The sequence below is a fragment of the Gorilla gorilla genome, chromosome 19, assembly GCF_029281585.2.
Source record: "Gorilla gorilla gorilla isolate KB3781 chromosome 19, NHGRI_mGorGor1-v2.1_pri, whole genome shotgun sequence".
In the NCBI taxonomy this organism is placed as follows: domain Eukaryota; kingdom Metazoa; phylum Chordata; class Mammalia; order Primates; family Hominidae; genus Gorilla; species Gorilla gorilla.
The window spans coordinates 39,489,882-39,508,071 of NC_073243.2; the positions used below are offsets into that span (position 1 = coordinate 39,489,882).

An 18,190-nucleotide genomic window follows, 5' to 3' on the forward strand; every position below is an offset into this window, starting at 1 on the left:
CAATACAGTTGTCCTTTGTCCCTTTCCCTGATGTCATCTTCCATATTTCTTCCATGTGGATGGAGAAACTGCTCTTGGTGCCCTGGCCTCTGGAGGTGACCTCAACTGGATCATCTCCCAGTAACAAATTACCTTCTGCAGCTGACCTGCCATAGTCACAGCCAAACCTCCAGCCTCATCACGAATCCGAGATCTTAGATCCTGAAGTCCCCACTCTCCCAGGCTTGTCTTGTACCATGACTGCTGCTGAACCAACTTGCTCTGTAATTTCCCGCCTGCTAATCCTTAGCCTTTACCCCATCACCCCAACTCTTGGTCTCCAGAATCTGCTTCTCTTCCAGTGTGGGCCCCATGGTCAGCCATCCCCATGTTCTCATTAGCATCTTCATTTTCTCTCACTCCCTTTATCTAGGCTCACTTGCTAGCCTTTGACCTACATCCTTGCACCCATCTATTATGGGTAGAATTGTGTTCCCTAAAAAAGGTAAGTTGTATCCCTAATCCCCAGTCCCTTAGAATCTGACCTTAGTTGGAAATAAGTTTGTATTGAGGTAATCAAATATAGAGTGAGATCATCAGGGTCAGCCTGATCCAATTTGGTGTTTTTTTTAAAAGGGGAAATTTGCACACACAGACTCACAGAGGGAAGATGAGCATGTGACCGTACAGACCCAGGAACACCAAGGCTTGCCAGCAAACACCAGAAGTTAGAAGGGGTAAGGACACTTCTCCCCTAGAGCTGTCAGAGAAAGCTTGGCCCTGCAGACACCTTGATTTCTGAGTTCTAGCCTTCAGAACTGTTATTTTAAGCCACACCATTTTTGGTACTTTGTTACTGCAGCCCTAGGAAACTGATAACACCACCATTCATTTTCTCTTTGGTTCTGACTTACTAAGTGTAGATATATAAAGTCATAATATTAAGCTGATTAGATTCTTCTACAAAATTATGGCTGTTCTCTTCAACTCAATAGTCCTTCCTTTAACTGACTCTCATTTTTGCTTCCATAGCTTTTCTGTTCTGCGTTACCTCGAAGCCCTGCCCTCAGAACTACAAGCAGATGTTCTCTCCATCATCCTTCCTACTTTCAAATAATAGGTATCCCCTCCCTCCTTTCAAAGCTTAGGCTCTTCATTTGTGACCTTGGCCCATACCTCCCCACCTGTTCTACACATTCAAGCATTCCCTTTCCGTCTTATAGCATCTCTGTTGATTTCTTCTTCTAAGTCTACAGTCTTATTCAAGACCTTATTCAACACTTTTTAACAGCAAAAAATCCTTTACCCTGCCATCAGTCAAGCTGTTATGCTATGTCTCCTTCCTTATGTCTCCAAACTTCTTGAAAGGGTATCTACACTTACTGGCTCATTGTTCATTCATTAGAGGCTGAGAATTTGGCTTATAGCTTTACCACTCTGCTGCACAACATGGTCATCAACTACAGTGATCTTTTTTTTTTTTTTCCTTTTAAATGCTCTGCTCCATTTGGTACCACTGACCACCCCTTATAAGCTTGCTGTCTGCAGCAGACTTACTGTCTGTTCCAGCACTGCTTTCGCAAGCTCTCAAGTGTTCGGTGTATACTGTGTACAAGGCACTATACAAGTGCTATGGAGTTTACAAGGATGAATAAACTATAGATTTTACCCTCAAATAACTTAGATTCTAGTGAGGCTGGCACATCCACACCCGTCAATACACAGCTGAAAGGTGTCGTTAGACAAACAGTTAATGTATGTGGGAGTTCACAGGAAGATCACTTTAAGCCCAGCGATGGGAAGAACTCTAATGAAGGGAATTAATTGCCTGCTTTGTGCATTAATTAGTCACATATGAGTGCCTCAAGCTGCCCTGGGGTCCTCTTTCCACAGAGGCTTGTGTGATGTGTTCATGAGAAAATACTTTAAATTAAGCTAAAATGAACAATTCAGATTAAACTTGTTTTGGCCCACATCCCATACTTACCTTGGCCATAAAAAGGAAAAAAAAGCAAGGCGGTGGAAAGAAGAAAAGAAAGAAAAATGATAAGGTACTATCCTCCCCTCGGTGCTGTGTTGCCTTGGCACCCAGCCTTGCATCCTGTTTTCCGACCTTCTCGTTGGCTGTGGAATCAGGTAGGTGTGTGAGAAGATTGGTTTAGATTCTACAAGAAGTAGTCAGAGGCCTTGAAAATAAGTTGATTATACCACAGTGGCTCACACCTGTAATCCCAGTACTTTGGGAGGCCGGGCCAGAGGATCACTTGAGGTCAGGAGTTCGAGACCAGCCTGGCTAACATAGCAAAACTCCGTCTCTACTAAAAAATACAAAAATTATTTGGGTGTGGTGGTTGGCACCTGTAATCCCAGCTATTCAGGAGGCTGAGGCAGGAGAATCGATTGAACCTGGGAGGCAGAGGTTGCAGTGAGCCGAGATTGAGCCAATGCACTCCAGCCTGGGCAACAGAGCAAGACCAAAAAAGTTGATTAAAACCTTTTTTTCACACTGAAAACAATTAGTTTTGCCATTCTTTGTTGTCTTTACTTTTGTGCATCTTCCCTGAAAATATACTGCAGCATTCTGCTTTTTTCTTTTTGCTGCAGGTATCTGATGAGCTTTGGGAAACTCTCTTATTTTAACCACTGAGGAAAGGAAAAAAAGCTGCTGTGGTGGAACAGAGAACTTAGAATTAGGTATGAAAAACATTTCTAGAAGCTCATTGTGTCACTTAGGCCCCCCAGGAAGCAGATCAGCATCAGAGTCAGAGGTAACAGTGAAAGCAGTTTTGGGGGGATAAAGCCTGTGAAAAATGAAAGGAGGTGGAATTGGGATTGGGTGAGGAAAGCCTTCAGGTGGAGGTCCTACATCTGCAAAAGGAAAGGAGGGAGGAAGCACCACCGCCTAGCCTCTATTGCTTGAGGGGGGAGATTTTCAACACCCATCATCCCTATTGCCAACAACACCAAGCATAACCTCCTTTTCTATTGTGAGTTCTAGTCTGCTACCAAACCTGGTGACACAGGTGCCTGCTCACCAGTGCCCTTCCCCAGTGCATTCCCGATGGCCTCGATGAGCAGCATGCCACCTGGCCCTCGAGGGAACATAGTTCTCTGCTGGGTCTTCTGGCTTCCTGTGATATATGTATCCACTCCAGGAGGCCGCCCTGAGACTTGTAATCTTTTTCTCCTGGATCTGCCAGGTCAATTCGGGTATTTCAGTGGTTCTCAGTTCAGGCTATCACTTTCTCCGGCTTTTTTTATGAGCCATTGTTGCAGCAAGTCTGCAACACCCCCTGGAGTGTTAAACCCTTTAAGCATTTTATGGATTCTGAATTAATTATTTAGAACTAATTGGTGAGATTGGCCCGAGACTTTAAACTCCATGAAGACAGGCACTCTGTGTGTCTTGTTCATGGTTGTGGCCCAACACACAGAACAGGCATTACCATGAGGAGGGGGCTTATGAACATTTATTGAATGAATTATTTTTTATTAGGTTAAAAGGAAAGTCCTCCAACTGAGGTATAATTCCCAGCAGAAATACTGAGATGCTAGAAGCCGTATGTCCTAAGCTGAGGTAGTTTAATGCCAAAGAAAGCCTCTTTGGATTTCTACGAAGTGTAGTGTAAGCCAAAATTGACACCAGGAGGAAGGTTTGTGGGGAAAAAATAGGGGGGTGAGCATGGTCATATCAGATCATGAATATCATATCAGAATTCTCTTCTACATATGTATATCACACTTACCTGCCTCAAAGCAGGGAGTTAGGAAGTGATGAAGCTATAACACAAATCTTATCATTTATAGACCAATAATAAAAGCCAATGTTTATTGACCATCTATAGCCAAGTGCCATATTAAATTTTTGTATGCATGATCTTATTTAACCCACAAGAATATGCCCATTATTACAGCTCTTTCTATATACAAGATAACAAAGACTTAGAGAAGTGATTAAATGCCAGGGTTTCCCTCTGTGAATTGGAGAGCCAGGGTCAAACCCATATCTGACTCCTAAAGTGCAGTCCCAAACTCGGAAGATCACTGTCTCAGTTTAGGTTCCCCCTAAAGCGAGACAGGAGACAGAAATTTGAGTGCCAGTGCATTAGTTGGAGGTGATCTTACTAAAGCAGGTGAGGGAAGGAGAAATTGAGACAGGGTAGAAAGGAGCGCCAACAAAGGGTGCATAATTGAGTGGATTGTGGAAACCAGCTCATTCTTGCTGTGGACCCTCTGAGAGACTCTGAAGAGCACACCTCAGCAGTTCCTCTGAAAGGCAAGGAAGCAGCTAAGTATTTGCCCGTTCAGTCTATTCCCTCATGGGTTGGGAGCACTACAGCCTACTCCTAGTGCAGCGCCATCACACTCCCATGACCAGGAAACACCCTTGGGCAGAGACCAGGAAGAACTTAGATTCTAGTGAGGCTGGCACATTCGCACCTGTCAACACACAGTTGAAAGGTGTCGTTAGAGAAACACCATCCACTGGTGGAGAACTGTCTGCAGATGACCAGGAGTAAGCCCAGGGCAGTGGTTCTCAACCAAGAGTGATTTTGTTTCCAGGGGACGTTTGGTAATGCCAACGTATTTTTGATTAGGCTGCTATTAGCATCTGACATTTGATAATGTCAAGGTATTTTGAGGGGCTGCTATTAGCATCTCGTTCGTAGAGGTCAAGGATGCTGCTAAACATCTTACAGTGCACAGGACAGTCCCTCACAACAAGGAGCTATCTGGTCCAAGATGTTAGTAGTGCCGACGTTAGAAACCCTGGCCTAGGGTTTACGGATGGGGCATTTACAGGACTTTTTCAGGGAATGTAGATGAGACCCAACAATGGTATTTGTAGCAAATAGCTCATTCACAAGTGATATTTCAGGCTAGAAGAATAATAGTAGCTGTTTCTTGTCTAACTCTGAATATAAATATAAAATATGCAATGATGCAGAGTAGGCCATTATTCTTCCTAAGTAAGATCCATTAGGGAAAAGAGTAAATGGTGATTTGTATGGTTTTGCTGTCTGGTTGTAACTGGAGTAGGACTTTTGAGTTCCAAAATGTAGATGCTGTGAAGTGACCTTGCATGAGTCAGTGGAAGGTGATTCCGCTGGCACCCTGCGCATAGGTGAGAAAGAGATGAAGTGGAAAAAGGTCTCAGAGAGCTTTGACTTTAGTGAGTCATCAAAGCAGAAAATGTGGTGTGGTTGTATTTTCATGAGCTTTTTGAATTCTGAAAATGATCAATTTTTAAAATTTTGCTTTAGGAAATGGTTGGAAAGGAGTGCTTTTCAACAAAGGAAAATTGCCTTTTATTCTAAGTAACAGCATCTTAGCTTGAAAATAACCTCTTATTCCCCATTGATTTGGCCTTTTTGCTGATACTGCATACTGCTTTGAGGATGTTATTACCTGTGTGGTAACAGGGAAATCCAAACAAACGATGGTGGCAACGCTGCTGAGGTTGTGGCAGTAACCACTAGGATCTTTGTTTAAAACAAAATCATTGCTTGAGCTGTGTGATTATTATGTACAAAAGAGAGTCCAGAGCTGAGCTGGACATATTCAGAAAACAAGAAGTTTATTCTTGTAAAAAGCACCTGAAAATAAATTTCATCATGGATTTTAAATGCTGGATCAAGGACTATGATGAAGATGTATAAAAGGGGTATTATATCCTCTGATGCCCTCAGTGGTATGATTGTTTGGTTTTTTGGCTTTTATTTCCCATGATGCTTCATCTCTGCAGAGTTCAAACTTCTAATCCTTAAAACACCCTCCAAAGTGAATACGCATATGATAGTAGGTAGAATAGACCATTAATGCCCATTACAAATGTCCTCCATTGATAGCATGCTGGGCCACTGCTGGGTATGAGTGTTTCCCAGGCTCTGGCTCATTAGTTCCCATCTTTTTTTTTTTTTTCTTTTTTGAGACAGCGTCTCACTCTGTTACCCAGGCTGGATTCTCCTGCCTCAGCCTCCTGAGTGGCTGGGATTACAGGTATGCACCACCACGCCTGGTTAATTTTTGTATTTTCACTAGAGACAAGGTTTCACCATGTTGGTGAGGCTGGTCTCAAACTCCTGACCTCAAGTGATCCACCCACCTTGGCCTCCCAAAGTGCTGGGATTACAGGTGTGAGCCACCACACCGGGCTTTGCCCCAACCTTGATCACAAAAATAATAAGTCATATGGAGACCAGGAAGGTAGAGAAAAAGAGAGTGCTAGGTAAATGGTGGAGATTGCAACTTAAGATAAGGTGGTTAGGGAAGGCCTTCCTGAGAAAATGACATTTGAACAAAAACCCACATGGGTGAGATTGAAAACCATGGAATCACCTGGAGAAAATGCATGTCGAGCAAAGGAAATAGCATAAAGGCCTTGAGATGAAAGGCTGAATGCCTGAGGAATAGCAAGGAGGCCAGTATGGCTGGAGCAGAATGTGTAAGGTGGAGAGAAGTGGGAAATGAAGTCGGAGAGAAGGGGTAGAGGAGGAATGGATTGTGTAAGCCTTCTTAGCCCATCAGTAAAGACATTGGCTTTTACTCTAAGATGAGAACTTACTCAAGAGCTTTGAGCATGGGTGGCATGATCTGACTTAACATTTTTAGAGGATTACTCTACTGTAGCTGCAACATGGAGAATAAGCTAGGAGGGCAAAGACAGGAAACCGGAAGGTCAATTAGGATGCTCCTGCAATAAACAAGGAGAGAAATGATTGACTTGGACAAGGGTAGTAACCGTGAATGTGAGGAGAAGGTATCAGACTGATATATTTTGAAGGTCAAGCCAGCAGTACTTGCCGGCCAGTTGATTTGCTGATGGGCCAAAATTTTTGGCCTGAACAACAAGAATATGTATTTGCCATTTACTGAGGTAGAAAAGCCTAGGGGGAGAAGCAGTTTGCAAATGGAGATCAGGGGTTTGTTTGGGGACATGTTACATTTGGTTTAGGGTATTTTAAAGACTCCTATTGGATATCCACATGGAGATTTTAATGGGCACTGGATATATGAATTTGGAGGTAAGGGATGATGTACAGGCTGCAGATATAACTATAAAAATCATCAGTTTACACATGGTATTTAAATTCCTGAGACTGCATTAAAGCAGCATGCATTTCTGGTTTTAGTGGGGACAATCTGAGCCATGAAATAGAGCTGTGTCTGTTGGTGTACGGAGAGATCTCCCTGTGAATCAAGCAGACCTCAGAAGCCCTGCTCCACCATCTGTGAAAACATTGCCAGTAAGCCCTGGAGAAGTATCCAGAAGAATTGCTCATATTAAACGAACTGGGTGTGACCAAAACTGCATATATGGCTCCGGTGACTTTCCAAGGCATACAATACAAGATCAAAGAGGAAATAGTTCTGGAATTATGCAAGGGACCAAGAATTCATGAGTCAGGAGTGTGTTAAAAAAAGCATTGTAGGGATATAGAAAATCATCCAGAATGAGCGGTACAATTAAGAAGAGAGAGAAAATATGATCACAGGACCTCAACAGACCTTCGTTGATTTTCTCAGAAGATAGGAAAAAAGAAACTGAAGGAAAGCTGCCGCCAACTTTTCCCCCTCCATTGTGCCTAGATGGGGGGAGAAGGGGATGTAAACAGCAGGGCAGGGTTCAGGTAGGGTGACTAGCCCTCACTGGTTCCCAGGGACTGAGGGGTTTTCTGGGACACAGGACTTTCAGTGCTGAAATCAGGGCAGTCCTGAGCAAACCAAGATAGTTGGCCACCCTGGCTTCAGGCCAGAAGGAAGGCTTCCTGGAACTGAACAATTTGGCAGTGGAATAGAAAACAACTTATTTACTATTTAATTTGAGTCTGATAGATGAAATTAAAATCTGTAAGTGATGATTTCCCACCCTGAGTGCTCACATGCTTAACTCTTTAATTTCTGGAGGGATTTCAGAATCCCTGTTAGCAAGCAGTGATTTCTGATAGGACCATTCCATGTAGCCCCATGGTTTGGAGGGGAAATGTTAAGATCAAAAGGAGTGGATATGACACACAGAGGGATATCATAATAATTCAGGACAGGCTGCTGGGGTCTTTTGAGGCTAAAGGACCATCTCTGCAGACAGGCAGGGCCCAGTCCTGGAGGTCTCTATTGAGAACCTTATGGGCATGTTTTTTGTGGCCACATGGTGGGAAACTGAAGGCCAGGGCCTCCCTCATTTACACGCTGCCATTGTGAGCAGTCTGTGCTCCTTAACATATGCTGATCCTGCTCTGCCTGGAATTTACTTTTGGTCCAACCAATGCGCACACACACACACACACACACACACACACACACACACACACACACTCCAGAGCTCAGCCGAGACATCATTTGCGGTGCTTTTCCTATGGTCACCTAAGCTCGCTCTTGAATTTTAGGAGCCCCCGTCACAATGTGGTATCATTGCCTCTGCTGGTCTGTCTTCCCCCAATCAGTTAGGGCAGCAGTTAGGTTATATCTTGTAATATAACCTACTGCCAGGTACAGGGTAGATGTGTAATAATCATTTGAATGACAGGGAGAAAATCCTCCTCGTTAGATATTCTTTGCTACATATATAATCACTTTCCCAACAACTGCTAGTTCCTGGGTGAGTCAAATCCACAACATATTATGTTAGTTAGATAGAGGATATTCTGTAACAGTGAGCAAGGAACTAAGAGAAAGATAGGTTCTGAGCACAATTGCTGAATATGACAGGTTCTGGTCTGGTCTATCTTTTCTTTTTTTTTTTTTTTTAGAGACAGAGTCTCTCTGTTGCCCAGGTTGGAGTGCAGTGGCACAATCATGGTTCACTACAGCCTTGAACTTCCGGGCTCAAATGATTCTCCCACCTTGGCCTCCCAAAGTACTGGGATCACAGGCACGTACCACTGCACCCAGCTATCCTTTTTTTTTCTTTTTTTTTAAGCAATGATTTTAATTGTTCCTTCCCTTCACCTCCCAGTTTCTGTCCTTACACGCTCACATCCTCTATAGCTTGGCTATAAAAGTTAACGAGGTAGCAGTTGCAAGCATTAGCAAGATGCTTTCGGCAGTTTGCCAAAAGCCAGGGAGCCCATCTTGAAAAGAACGTAGTCACCCCCTGCCGTCATGCCCTGACTGCCCAGCATTCTGCGTGAGTGGCAAAGCCCAACTCAGGAACACAAAGCAAAAGACAGCACAGCACACACATGAACTTTTGCCACTTTTGTATTTTATTGTGGAACTGAGTTTTTTTTTTTCCTTTACATCAAATATCCTCAATGGAAGAGGGGATATTGCACACAAATATCATAAAAGCACTACATATTACTTTCACTGGAAACTAATTTTCTACATTAGATATGACTGGATAGGATAGAAGTGATGCAGGATTATAAGACATAATACCATACACAGCTGCAGACTGACACAAACACCATTCAGAACAAGAGAGAGGAGTGTGAAGTGCTTCTCAGCCGGGCTCAAGACCACTTCTTTCCAGTGCTGGAAAGAGGGGCTGCATGCAGTGTAGGAAAAGCGTGTCTCTGAACTGCCACAGGGTGTTCTCGAAAGGGCAGCCCGGTCTTGATGCCACTTCTCCATGGCTCCTGTTTTGGGGAGCTCCAAACAAGTGCAGAGAAGCTGCCTATTTTTTCCCTTCCTTTTCAGTTTTTGATGCTGCCTTTAAAAATCAACTTCATGAAGTCACAGATTTTTTAACAGTAAATAGTTTTAATACCAGGTGAATAACCTAATTGCTTTCAAAGAAATGCTCATCCCTAGGCTGCTTTTGGTGTATTGTTCAGTTGGTTAAAAGATAAAAGCTTACAGTTCCTTTCAAATGGAAACAGGATCTTTTCTTCTAAATCTGAAGCACAAAAAAAAAAAAATGTTATTATCCTAACTCACAATATCATTACTGAGCAGGAACCTCCTGTGACAGGTGACTAAAGAGAGGCAAGAAAAGCAAATTCAGAATTGTAGAGCAGCTCCTAAGAGCTGAAATTTGGTAACAGAGGGAAAATGAAAGGTGGTAAGATTTCCATTAGCAAATGATTAAATCTTAATTAAATGAGTATTGGAAAGCTCCTAGACTGCATAAGCTATTGGAGACACTTAAAACATTCATATACACTGGGGAAACCATTCACTATGATATGTAACGTTAAGAAAAAAAATTTTTTTGAACTCCATGGAAAATGGTGTTTAAAGAGGGGAGGAGGGGAAGTTAGTCATTGTATCCAGTCCCACCACAAGACTGAGAAAGCATGCACAGGGCTCAGGGTTTTGAGAAAGAGGACAGAATTGGTTAAAATTGAAAATGGAGGATCATCTCTAACATTTAGTCTCTGTAGAATTTTGTTTAAGAATACTACCAAAAAGGTCATGATCATGAGTGCTATCTTGATAGAATCCCATCATTTAAACAGAGTGTAAATTCCTTCCACTCAAATATTCAATCTATACAATTGGATTAAGTAATCAGTATGAACAAAGCTCCTAGAAGTCTGTGTCGATCTTTAGCTCTCACCATGAATGTACATGGTACATTGTGATGGCTGTTACTAAACTAATCGTGTATTTATGGAACTAGCAAAATTAGGTTAGTCACACAGGCAGGAAAGGTGTCTGGAAGGACAGGAGCAACCTGTAATGCGAATATTGGTTTTCTTGGTATACTCAGGCTCTGTGGTTATTATTGAGAACAATGGATGGAGAAAGGTACTGATAGATTTCATAGGAAAAAGAGCCAGCTGACTAGTGACAGTTTTTACATATTTTTCCCATTAAATCCCATAGCAAAAAAAAAAAAAGAGAGAGAGAGAGAAAGTGAGGAGGGTGGAGTGGTTATAACTGAAGACTGGCTATAATTCTCCTACAATGTTTATAGTTTTTAAAGCAAAATAATGTTCATGTTAAATACATTTAATTTGTGAAATTGGAAAATAACTTGCATCTTCTGTCAAAGAAAAATCAACCAGAGGTCTGGATTTGGCAAGAAGGCTAAAAATCTGGTTTTCTTCCCACGCATTATGTAGACCAATTCAACTTAAGAGCTAACCATTAAATAATTATCTTGAGTATCTTAGGTTGTCTTATAAAATAAATTTGAAGTAGATGAGTTTATACTCAATGAAATTCATTGGCGTCACAATGACTTTTCCATCATGTGTTAATTTCTTGTACCCTTAATATGTTATTTTTCAAGGACTTGAAAGAAATGGGGTAATAAATAAAAGCTGCATTTCTAGAGAAGCCTAACAAAAATAGAATATTAATTTTCTTTAAAAAATTAAACATTTGAAAAATGTAATTCACAGCATTAAGTAGACTGCATAGGTCCTCAGTGAAAGGACCCTGAAGAAGCATTTTTTTAAACCCTCATCATAGTTAGCAGTGCAAAACATAGACTTATCAGACAAAAATCAACTAAAATGTTAATTTTGAAATAAATAACTAACATAGAAAATAAAATGAGGTCATTGTTCTCTACTCCGTAGATCTTAGAGTCTGCAGGAAATGTAATGTGACAGAGCACAGCACAGTTGTCACGGAGAAGTTTGCCGCATCTGAACACTGGGTGCATTGATCTGCAACTTGAAACTTGATGTCAGTGTTAATCATGATCTGGCTTCCCAGGTTCACAGTTCAATGATGACAATGATGGAAATTTTCTCTAAACTCTACATGAACCGTAGGAGTTGAGAATTCATTTGTTTTCAATGTACTATTTCTTTTATTTTTTTTTCCAGAAAAGAAAATCCCAAAGCAAATTTGTGCTAGGGTTCTTTGAACTTGGCTCTTTTACCTCATGGTTGAAGATCTTGAAAGAAGTATGTAGGATACCACTGGGTGATGTACTTGTCAAGGCCCTGAAAAGTAGCCTACCATGCCATTCTCCCCCACTCTCAAGTAGCACTTTTATGTTATGGGAATCAAGGGGTGGGAGGTATCATTATTCCTGGTAGTTATGGGTTTTTAATAAATATCATTACTGCAATATCAGACTTCAATCTTGCCAGAACTTCAAAAAACATTATTCAATTTTTGTCTTACGAAACACTTAAAAAAAAAGACTATCACTTGAGAATTTTCTTTGCAATTTCCTGTAAATGAAAACATTTGTTAAAAAGTTCATCTATGAAAAGTTCTCACATATCTTAAAAAAAAAATTCTTCTGTACACTTGTTCCCATAATTATGTTGAAATTAATGGAAAATTTAAAAAGCCAATGTAAGACAAAGGAAGGTAAATACTGTACACTTGCTGAGAACCTCTTCCACCATAAGATTCACTGTTTTCCCAGTTCTGATCATAGAAGCCATTTCAGTCTTGAACTTGCAGTAGTAAAGAAGCTGTGAAAGGCACAACTTGTTTGACTGAGAGGCCACAGGTGCACTGAAGTGGGATTCAACACGCATGACTCAGCATCAAACTGTTGGACCAATCAGATCAGCTTCTAGTACCCCCACACACGCTCACCCACGTGCTCCTTTAAGTATCTATAATCCTATATGGATGTTTTATAAACTTGCTGTCTCACATTAAAAAATAAGTGCATCAAGTATCTTTGTACATTCAAGTCACTTCCTAAGGCAAATTGTCTACCATATGTACTCCCAACTGCTTTGGTATTTGCTTCAGTTAATTGGGGTGGACTTGGGTGTTGCTGCATGCAGGTTAATCGACTCAGAGTGGACTAAGTGGGTGGACAAATGCTGGGAGCATGCCTTAGATCAATCTACTTGTGTGTTTAGAGTCTGAGAGTTCTGAATGGGGCCCAAACCACTTGCATGGCCAGTCTACACTCACTACATTATGTCAGTGTGCAGCCTTCAAACTGAAGGAGCTTAATTAAGATGTGAAAATATCACATGCCCTCATAACAAGTGTTGTTCTTTTTACTTTCTTCTAGCCAACTTGTTTTAGAAAATTAAGACTCTTTTTGATGACTCAGACTGACAAAAATGGAAAACTTTGCCTATGTAGACTAAAGAATGCCTACTGCCTGAGAAAATGCAGACCTAATTGTTGGTTTATTTTCTCCTCCTTACCCCACCCTGCTCTCTCTTTTTCTCTCTGGGTATCTCACCAGAACTCTCTGTCATTACATCTCCTTCTCTTGCATTCCTTTTCTTTCTCATTCTTTCTCTCTCTCTCTCCTGCGTTATCTTTGTGCTCTCACTCTCTCTCACTCTCTCCTGCGCTCTCTCTCTCTCTAAGACAAATGCCTCTACCTAGCAGAAGTCAGTTGGGTTGGCTAGTGCATGGTTTCCAAATGTTCAGCAGAGATGAACTGGGGTAGGTAATTTTGCAGGAATTTGAACCCTATTGTGGGAATACTGTTATTTCCCTTAGCAATCAGCAAAAACTGAGAAATTTAGTGACTTGCATCACCATGACACAGTATAGCATTTGGCAGGTAATTGTTCAGCGACTTAACTAGATGAATTGACTTTTTAGAAAAGGTGATTTCAAACTGAAGAATTTCTGGAAACAAAGTTCAGATCCTGTGGTGTGGCTGGCCTTGGTTTTTACAGTTCAATCTTGCATGCAGGGAAGGATTCATCTTGCATAACCACTGTGCTGCTGCTTGCTAAAACCATGATGTTGAGATCTTGCTGTTTCTCATGGGTCTCCTGGTACCATTCCCTCATCACTTCAGAGTCATGAGTTGGGATCAGTGTCACCTGCAGGGAGAGAAAAAAAAAATAGCTATTTAAGGGCAGAAACAGAAACCATATGAAAAAAATTGAATAGCAAGGTATTAGTTAGACCACTGGAAGAAGAAGGGAAATGAGAGAAAACTTTTCTATTTTCCTCAAGAAATGCAAAGGATTTTTCAATGTATATTTTCCAGGAACCAGAATAAAGCTGCAAAGAAAAGCTATTGTTTCTAAGGGAAATTGAAGGCTGGAACCAAAAGCAATTAATCAGTTTCTCAGTTCTTTACTGTTAAGAGAAGTGCTTCTGTTAGGGTACAATTTTTTATATTTTCTTTAACACAACTGGTAAGTTTTGCATAAAAGATATTGCATATTTAATCCAAGGATTTTATCGCGCACTTCAAAGCCCTCAAAAGCCCACTCATTGTGAGTAACTAACATTTTGTCCTGAGAACAAAGATCTGCACCTTTACTTTATGTGTGTGGTTGGGGATGGAGGTATGGGGTGGGTAAGTAATGTCCTGAATAGTATAAATTCCATCTAGCATTCAGTAGGGAGCCACTGGGTGCCTCTCATTAGATTTCATATGATTAAATAACAAGTAATTCTATATAATATGATACAAGCACAATTTACTAGGTAATTTTGTACAGAACCACAAATAAAACTTGATAAGCAAAGATCACAGCTGAATTAATAATGGCTGGTTCTAAGAATCATTTAAGGCCAGGAGTTCGAGACCAGCCTGGGCAACATAGGGAGACCCTGTCATTAAATAAATAAGGGATGGTTTGTGGTCAGGCATGATGTTTGGGAGTTGGGAGTGTCCTGTGAGGGACTATATTCAGCAATGCTCCTGCTGTGGAATTTCACATGGAGAGCTGTTTTTCTAAATGGCCATATTCCTAGCCGCAGTCTACTCATAAAACACAAAGGAAGAAAGGCAATTCCTCAGCAGCTCTCATATGGAAATATGACCGCTTTGATTCACACACACAAGACTCTTGGCATACTGGAGGAAGGGCAATTAATCTTAGGCCCATTTTGCAGATAAATGGTTTCTGCTTTAGTTAAGGTGTCTTTCCTCCAAGGCCGTGGTTGGTGGTGGTGCCAAGAATATTATTTCAGACTACCTACTGTGTGTTAAACTGACTTTGTTCTCAGGATATTTCGTGTGTGACAGACAGAGGAGGCACCTCATGTGGATCCACAATCAGCCACATGAGGTGCCTCTTTAAACATGGTTCCTTCCCATTGCCTCTGGACACAGCTCAATCGGCAGTGCAGACACTGTCGAGGAGTTCTCACCTGCATGTTGCTGCCCCACTGAGCCTTTCCTTCCAACAAAGCGTCCAGGACAGCCCGGCTGGGCTCCTCAGCAGCAGGGTCATTCCCACTCACCACGTAGTAGGAAGACCGCACTCTCTTGAAAAATTCCACATCAACATTCTTACTATTGCTGTGGTTAGGAATGTAGCACAGGTCCAAATACACAGGGAGGCCTGGGGGCACAGCAGATGACTTGGTCGTCTTGGTAGTTCCTGGTCCTTGGGTAAATAAACAAAGACAAAGCAAGGTCATAGCAAGGTGAAGAGACCATACATCTAGCACATGTTCCCTACTCAATCACACCTTCCCTATTCAATCACAAGTAGGTCCTCTGAGACATGCAAAGTGGTGACAGCATTTCCATCTCCCTGGTAATCTGTCAAGGGCATTTACGCTAGCAATGTGACAAAACATAACATGGTTGTTTACCACCTCAATAGGAGAAATGAAGAATGGGATAGTTTCCCTTTGTGGACAACCAATATCAGGAAGCAAGAAGAGTTTGAAGGCCTTTCCCAGGATGGCACTAGATATAATACTCCTCCTAAAGAAGTTGTTAATGTGCTTCTTTATTTGATAAGTGATCTAAGAAGTAGATTTTAAAAGTCAAAAGAAAACATCTGTATTTGGCAAAACATAGCTAAGTGATCTTAGTGCTCTATTTTAGGGTCTCATTGATAGCAATTTTGTCCACAGCTGGATATTACACCCTAACATTCTACCTAGCAAATAGTTTTGATCCTATCCCCATATGATTTCCAAGGCCCTCAGCACCTCCATCTCATTCATAAACTGATGAAACACCATATTCTCTCCTTAGCACAGTATTCTGAAAAGTGATACTTCTTTCCCTAGACAAGGCTGGATGCCAAACTTGGGCAAAGGAAGGTTCAGAAAGACTAGGCTTTCTCTAGCTAATCAGGACATATCAGACTGCAACCAAAACCCCCAGTCAAATCACAAAGGTCTGGGAAAACTAACTTGTTCCAGTTAGGAAGTTTAAAGCTTTTGAAATGTTAATAGAACTAGCATTTTGAGGCAGTGGTTCTTCAGCCTGACTATATAATCAGAATCACCTCGGATGCTTAATACTGACACCCAGGCCTCATTCTCTAGAGTCTGACTTAAGTGGGCTTGGGTTGGGGCCTGGAAATACTGTCTTTTAAAAGCACCCCAGGCGATTCTAATATGCATCTGGTTTCATTGCTGTAAAGCCAATTAAAACACCAGCTAGATTTTACATGCTTAATCCTCTTTCTCCATAGGATATTTAAAGACTATCATCCCAGATTGAAAATCACCAGCTAATTCTATCAACTGTCCAGTTTTATTTTTAGAGAGGTAAGGGAGTGGTGAGAATCAGCCAAAGTAATAATTGGATAAGCTAATTCATTCTATGAACAGATCAATAGGTTATTTTAATGAATCTGAGCTGAAAGCCCTCAAAATATCCAAAGAATTCCTAAAGAATTCTGACTTGTACTAGAAGTTTGTGAGTTACAGTTCTTCCAGTAATTAAACATGTCTGCCAATTTCGCCCTCTACTCTAAATCACTACCATCAACATCAAATGAATAGTGCTCACAGAAGCACAAACTGACAGAACTGCCCAGGTTTGCTTTAAAAGTCAATTAGTACTGCAACTTTGCCTTTTTAGACATCTAAAAGCATCTCCAAAATAAATGAAAATTAACTCATTTTCACTTATTACTTTGCCTTTAAATTACCTCTTTAAATGTCCAAAAAAAGTTTTTTTAAAAATTGTGTGGGCTAGGATGTATATGTTCTGGCAAATTTGCAGTTGGTTTTATCTGTTTAAATGGATTTCATGTTTTCTCCTAAGTGCAGGTCAGTTGTCAACTCTTTCAGATGAAAGGGTTAATTATCTGGTGGTTTTTCATTCATTTTAAACATGAAAAAATTCCGATTATTTTCTATGTGCATGTAAAAAGGCCAAATGTGCTGAGAACTGAGCCTTAAAATTGATACTCCATATTGTTTAAAGTAAAAATTTGCAGTTTTAACAAATGTATCCTAAAGTGTACTTAATTGGAGAGCTCCAAAGATTACTCTATCAGATTTTCCCTAATAAATCAGGGCAATGCTATTTAAATTATGTTGTGCCTTACATGTTTGGGTCCATTTACATTACTTTGTGAATTGTGATCTAAAAATCTCTGAATAATTACCTAAAGCAAATAAAATGTATGAATGCCAATCCTTGTGACTGATGTGAAGCAACAAAATGAAGCAGTACTGCCATAGACCAGTTCCATCAAAAGCCCAGGTCATTGCTGAGAACCTGATAAATCTGAGAATCATGACCAAAACATGAATGATCAAAAATCAGGGATACCTGCTCTTGCCAAGTGGCATTTCATTTGCTTATTTATTTATTTTTGAGAGACAGGGTCTTGCTCTGTCACCCAGGCTTGGCATGCAGTGATACATACAATTCTGGCTCACTGCAGCCTTGATCTCTTGGGCTGAAGTGATCCTCCTGCCTCAGCCTCCCAAGTAGCTAAGACTATAAGCACGTGCCACCACACCCAGCTAATTAAAAAACATTTTTTTGTGTGTGGAGACAGGGTCTTGCTATGTTGCACAGGCTGGTCTCAACTTCCTGGGCTGAAGCTAACCTTCCATCTCAGCCTCCCAAAGTGCTGAAATTACAGGCATGAGGCCATGCACCTAGCTTCCAAGTGGAATTTTAATCTGAAATAGCATTGAGTCTCTACTAATGAGGCCATGGGGTAAGAGAAGGGTAAGAAAAGAGCCATCAATGTTTTTCTCTCAATTTTCACCGGACACTCACTGGTCAACTGAAATTATAGTATTTTTTGGCTGACAAGAAAATGGAACACTGCCTTTAATGAGGATTTATCTCCAACCTGGTGAAGTTTTAAATAAAAATGTAAACATTTTTAATTTTAAAATTTATTTTTTTTAAAAAAGGACTCTAAATCTTGGGTCTAGACTGGTTGATCCAGTCTTGGTGTGAAACCTCTGGTTCTCCTTAGGCCTCTGGGAGCTCCTGGCCTGTGTTAGTTACCCTGCTGGATTCTGAGGCCAGTATGGCTGAAACCAGTCTTCCAGAAGCACCTGAAAGACACATCCTTGGTTCTGAAGATTTAGAACAGGGCTGTAGTTGCTGTGTTCCAAAACGGCACAAAATCAGAAATCCCATGTGATGAATCACAGCAGCTTTGAACCATACACTGAGCTATTTCCAAGCCTTAAG

The 18,190-nt window shown here is 41.1% G+C and overlaps 1 protein-coding gene across 1 annotated transcript in view; it reads right to left on the minus strand.

Annotated features, from left to right (window-relative positions):
* Positions 1-9,164: 9,164 nt before the first annotated feature.
* The window catches only part of MAP1B (microtubule associated protein 1B), a 104,102-nt gene continuing 95,076 nt past the window's right edge, over positions 9,165-18,190 (minus strand). Inside the window, exons 6-7 of the mRNA XM_004058677.5 lie at positions 14,929-15,167; positions 9,165-13,643 (exon numbers count right to left, since the gene is read on the minus strand). Coding sequence (XP_004058725.5) covers positions 13,488-13,643; positions 14,929-15,167 — 395 coding nt within the window. The 3' untranslated portion in view covers positions 9,165-13,487. The remainder of the gene's footprint in view (positions 13,644-14,928; positions 15,168-18,190) is intronic.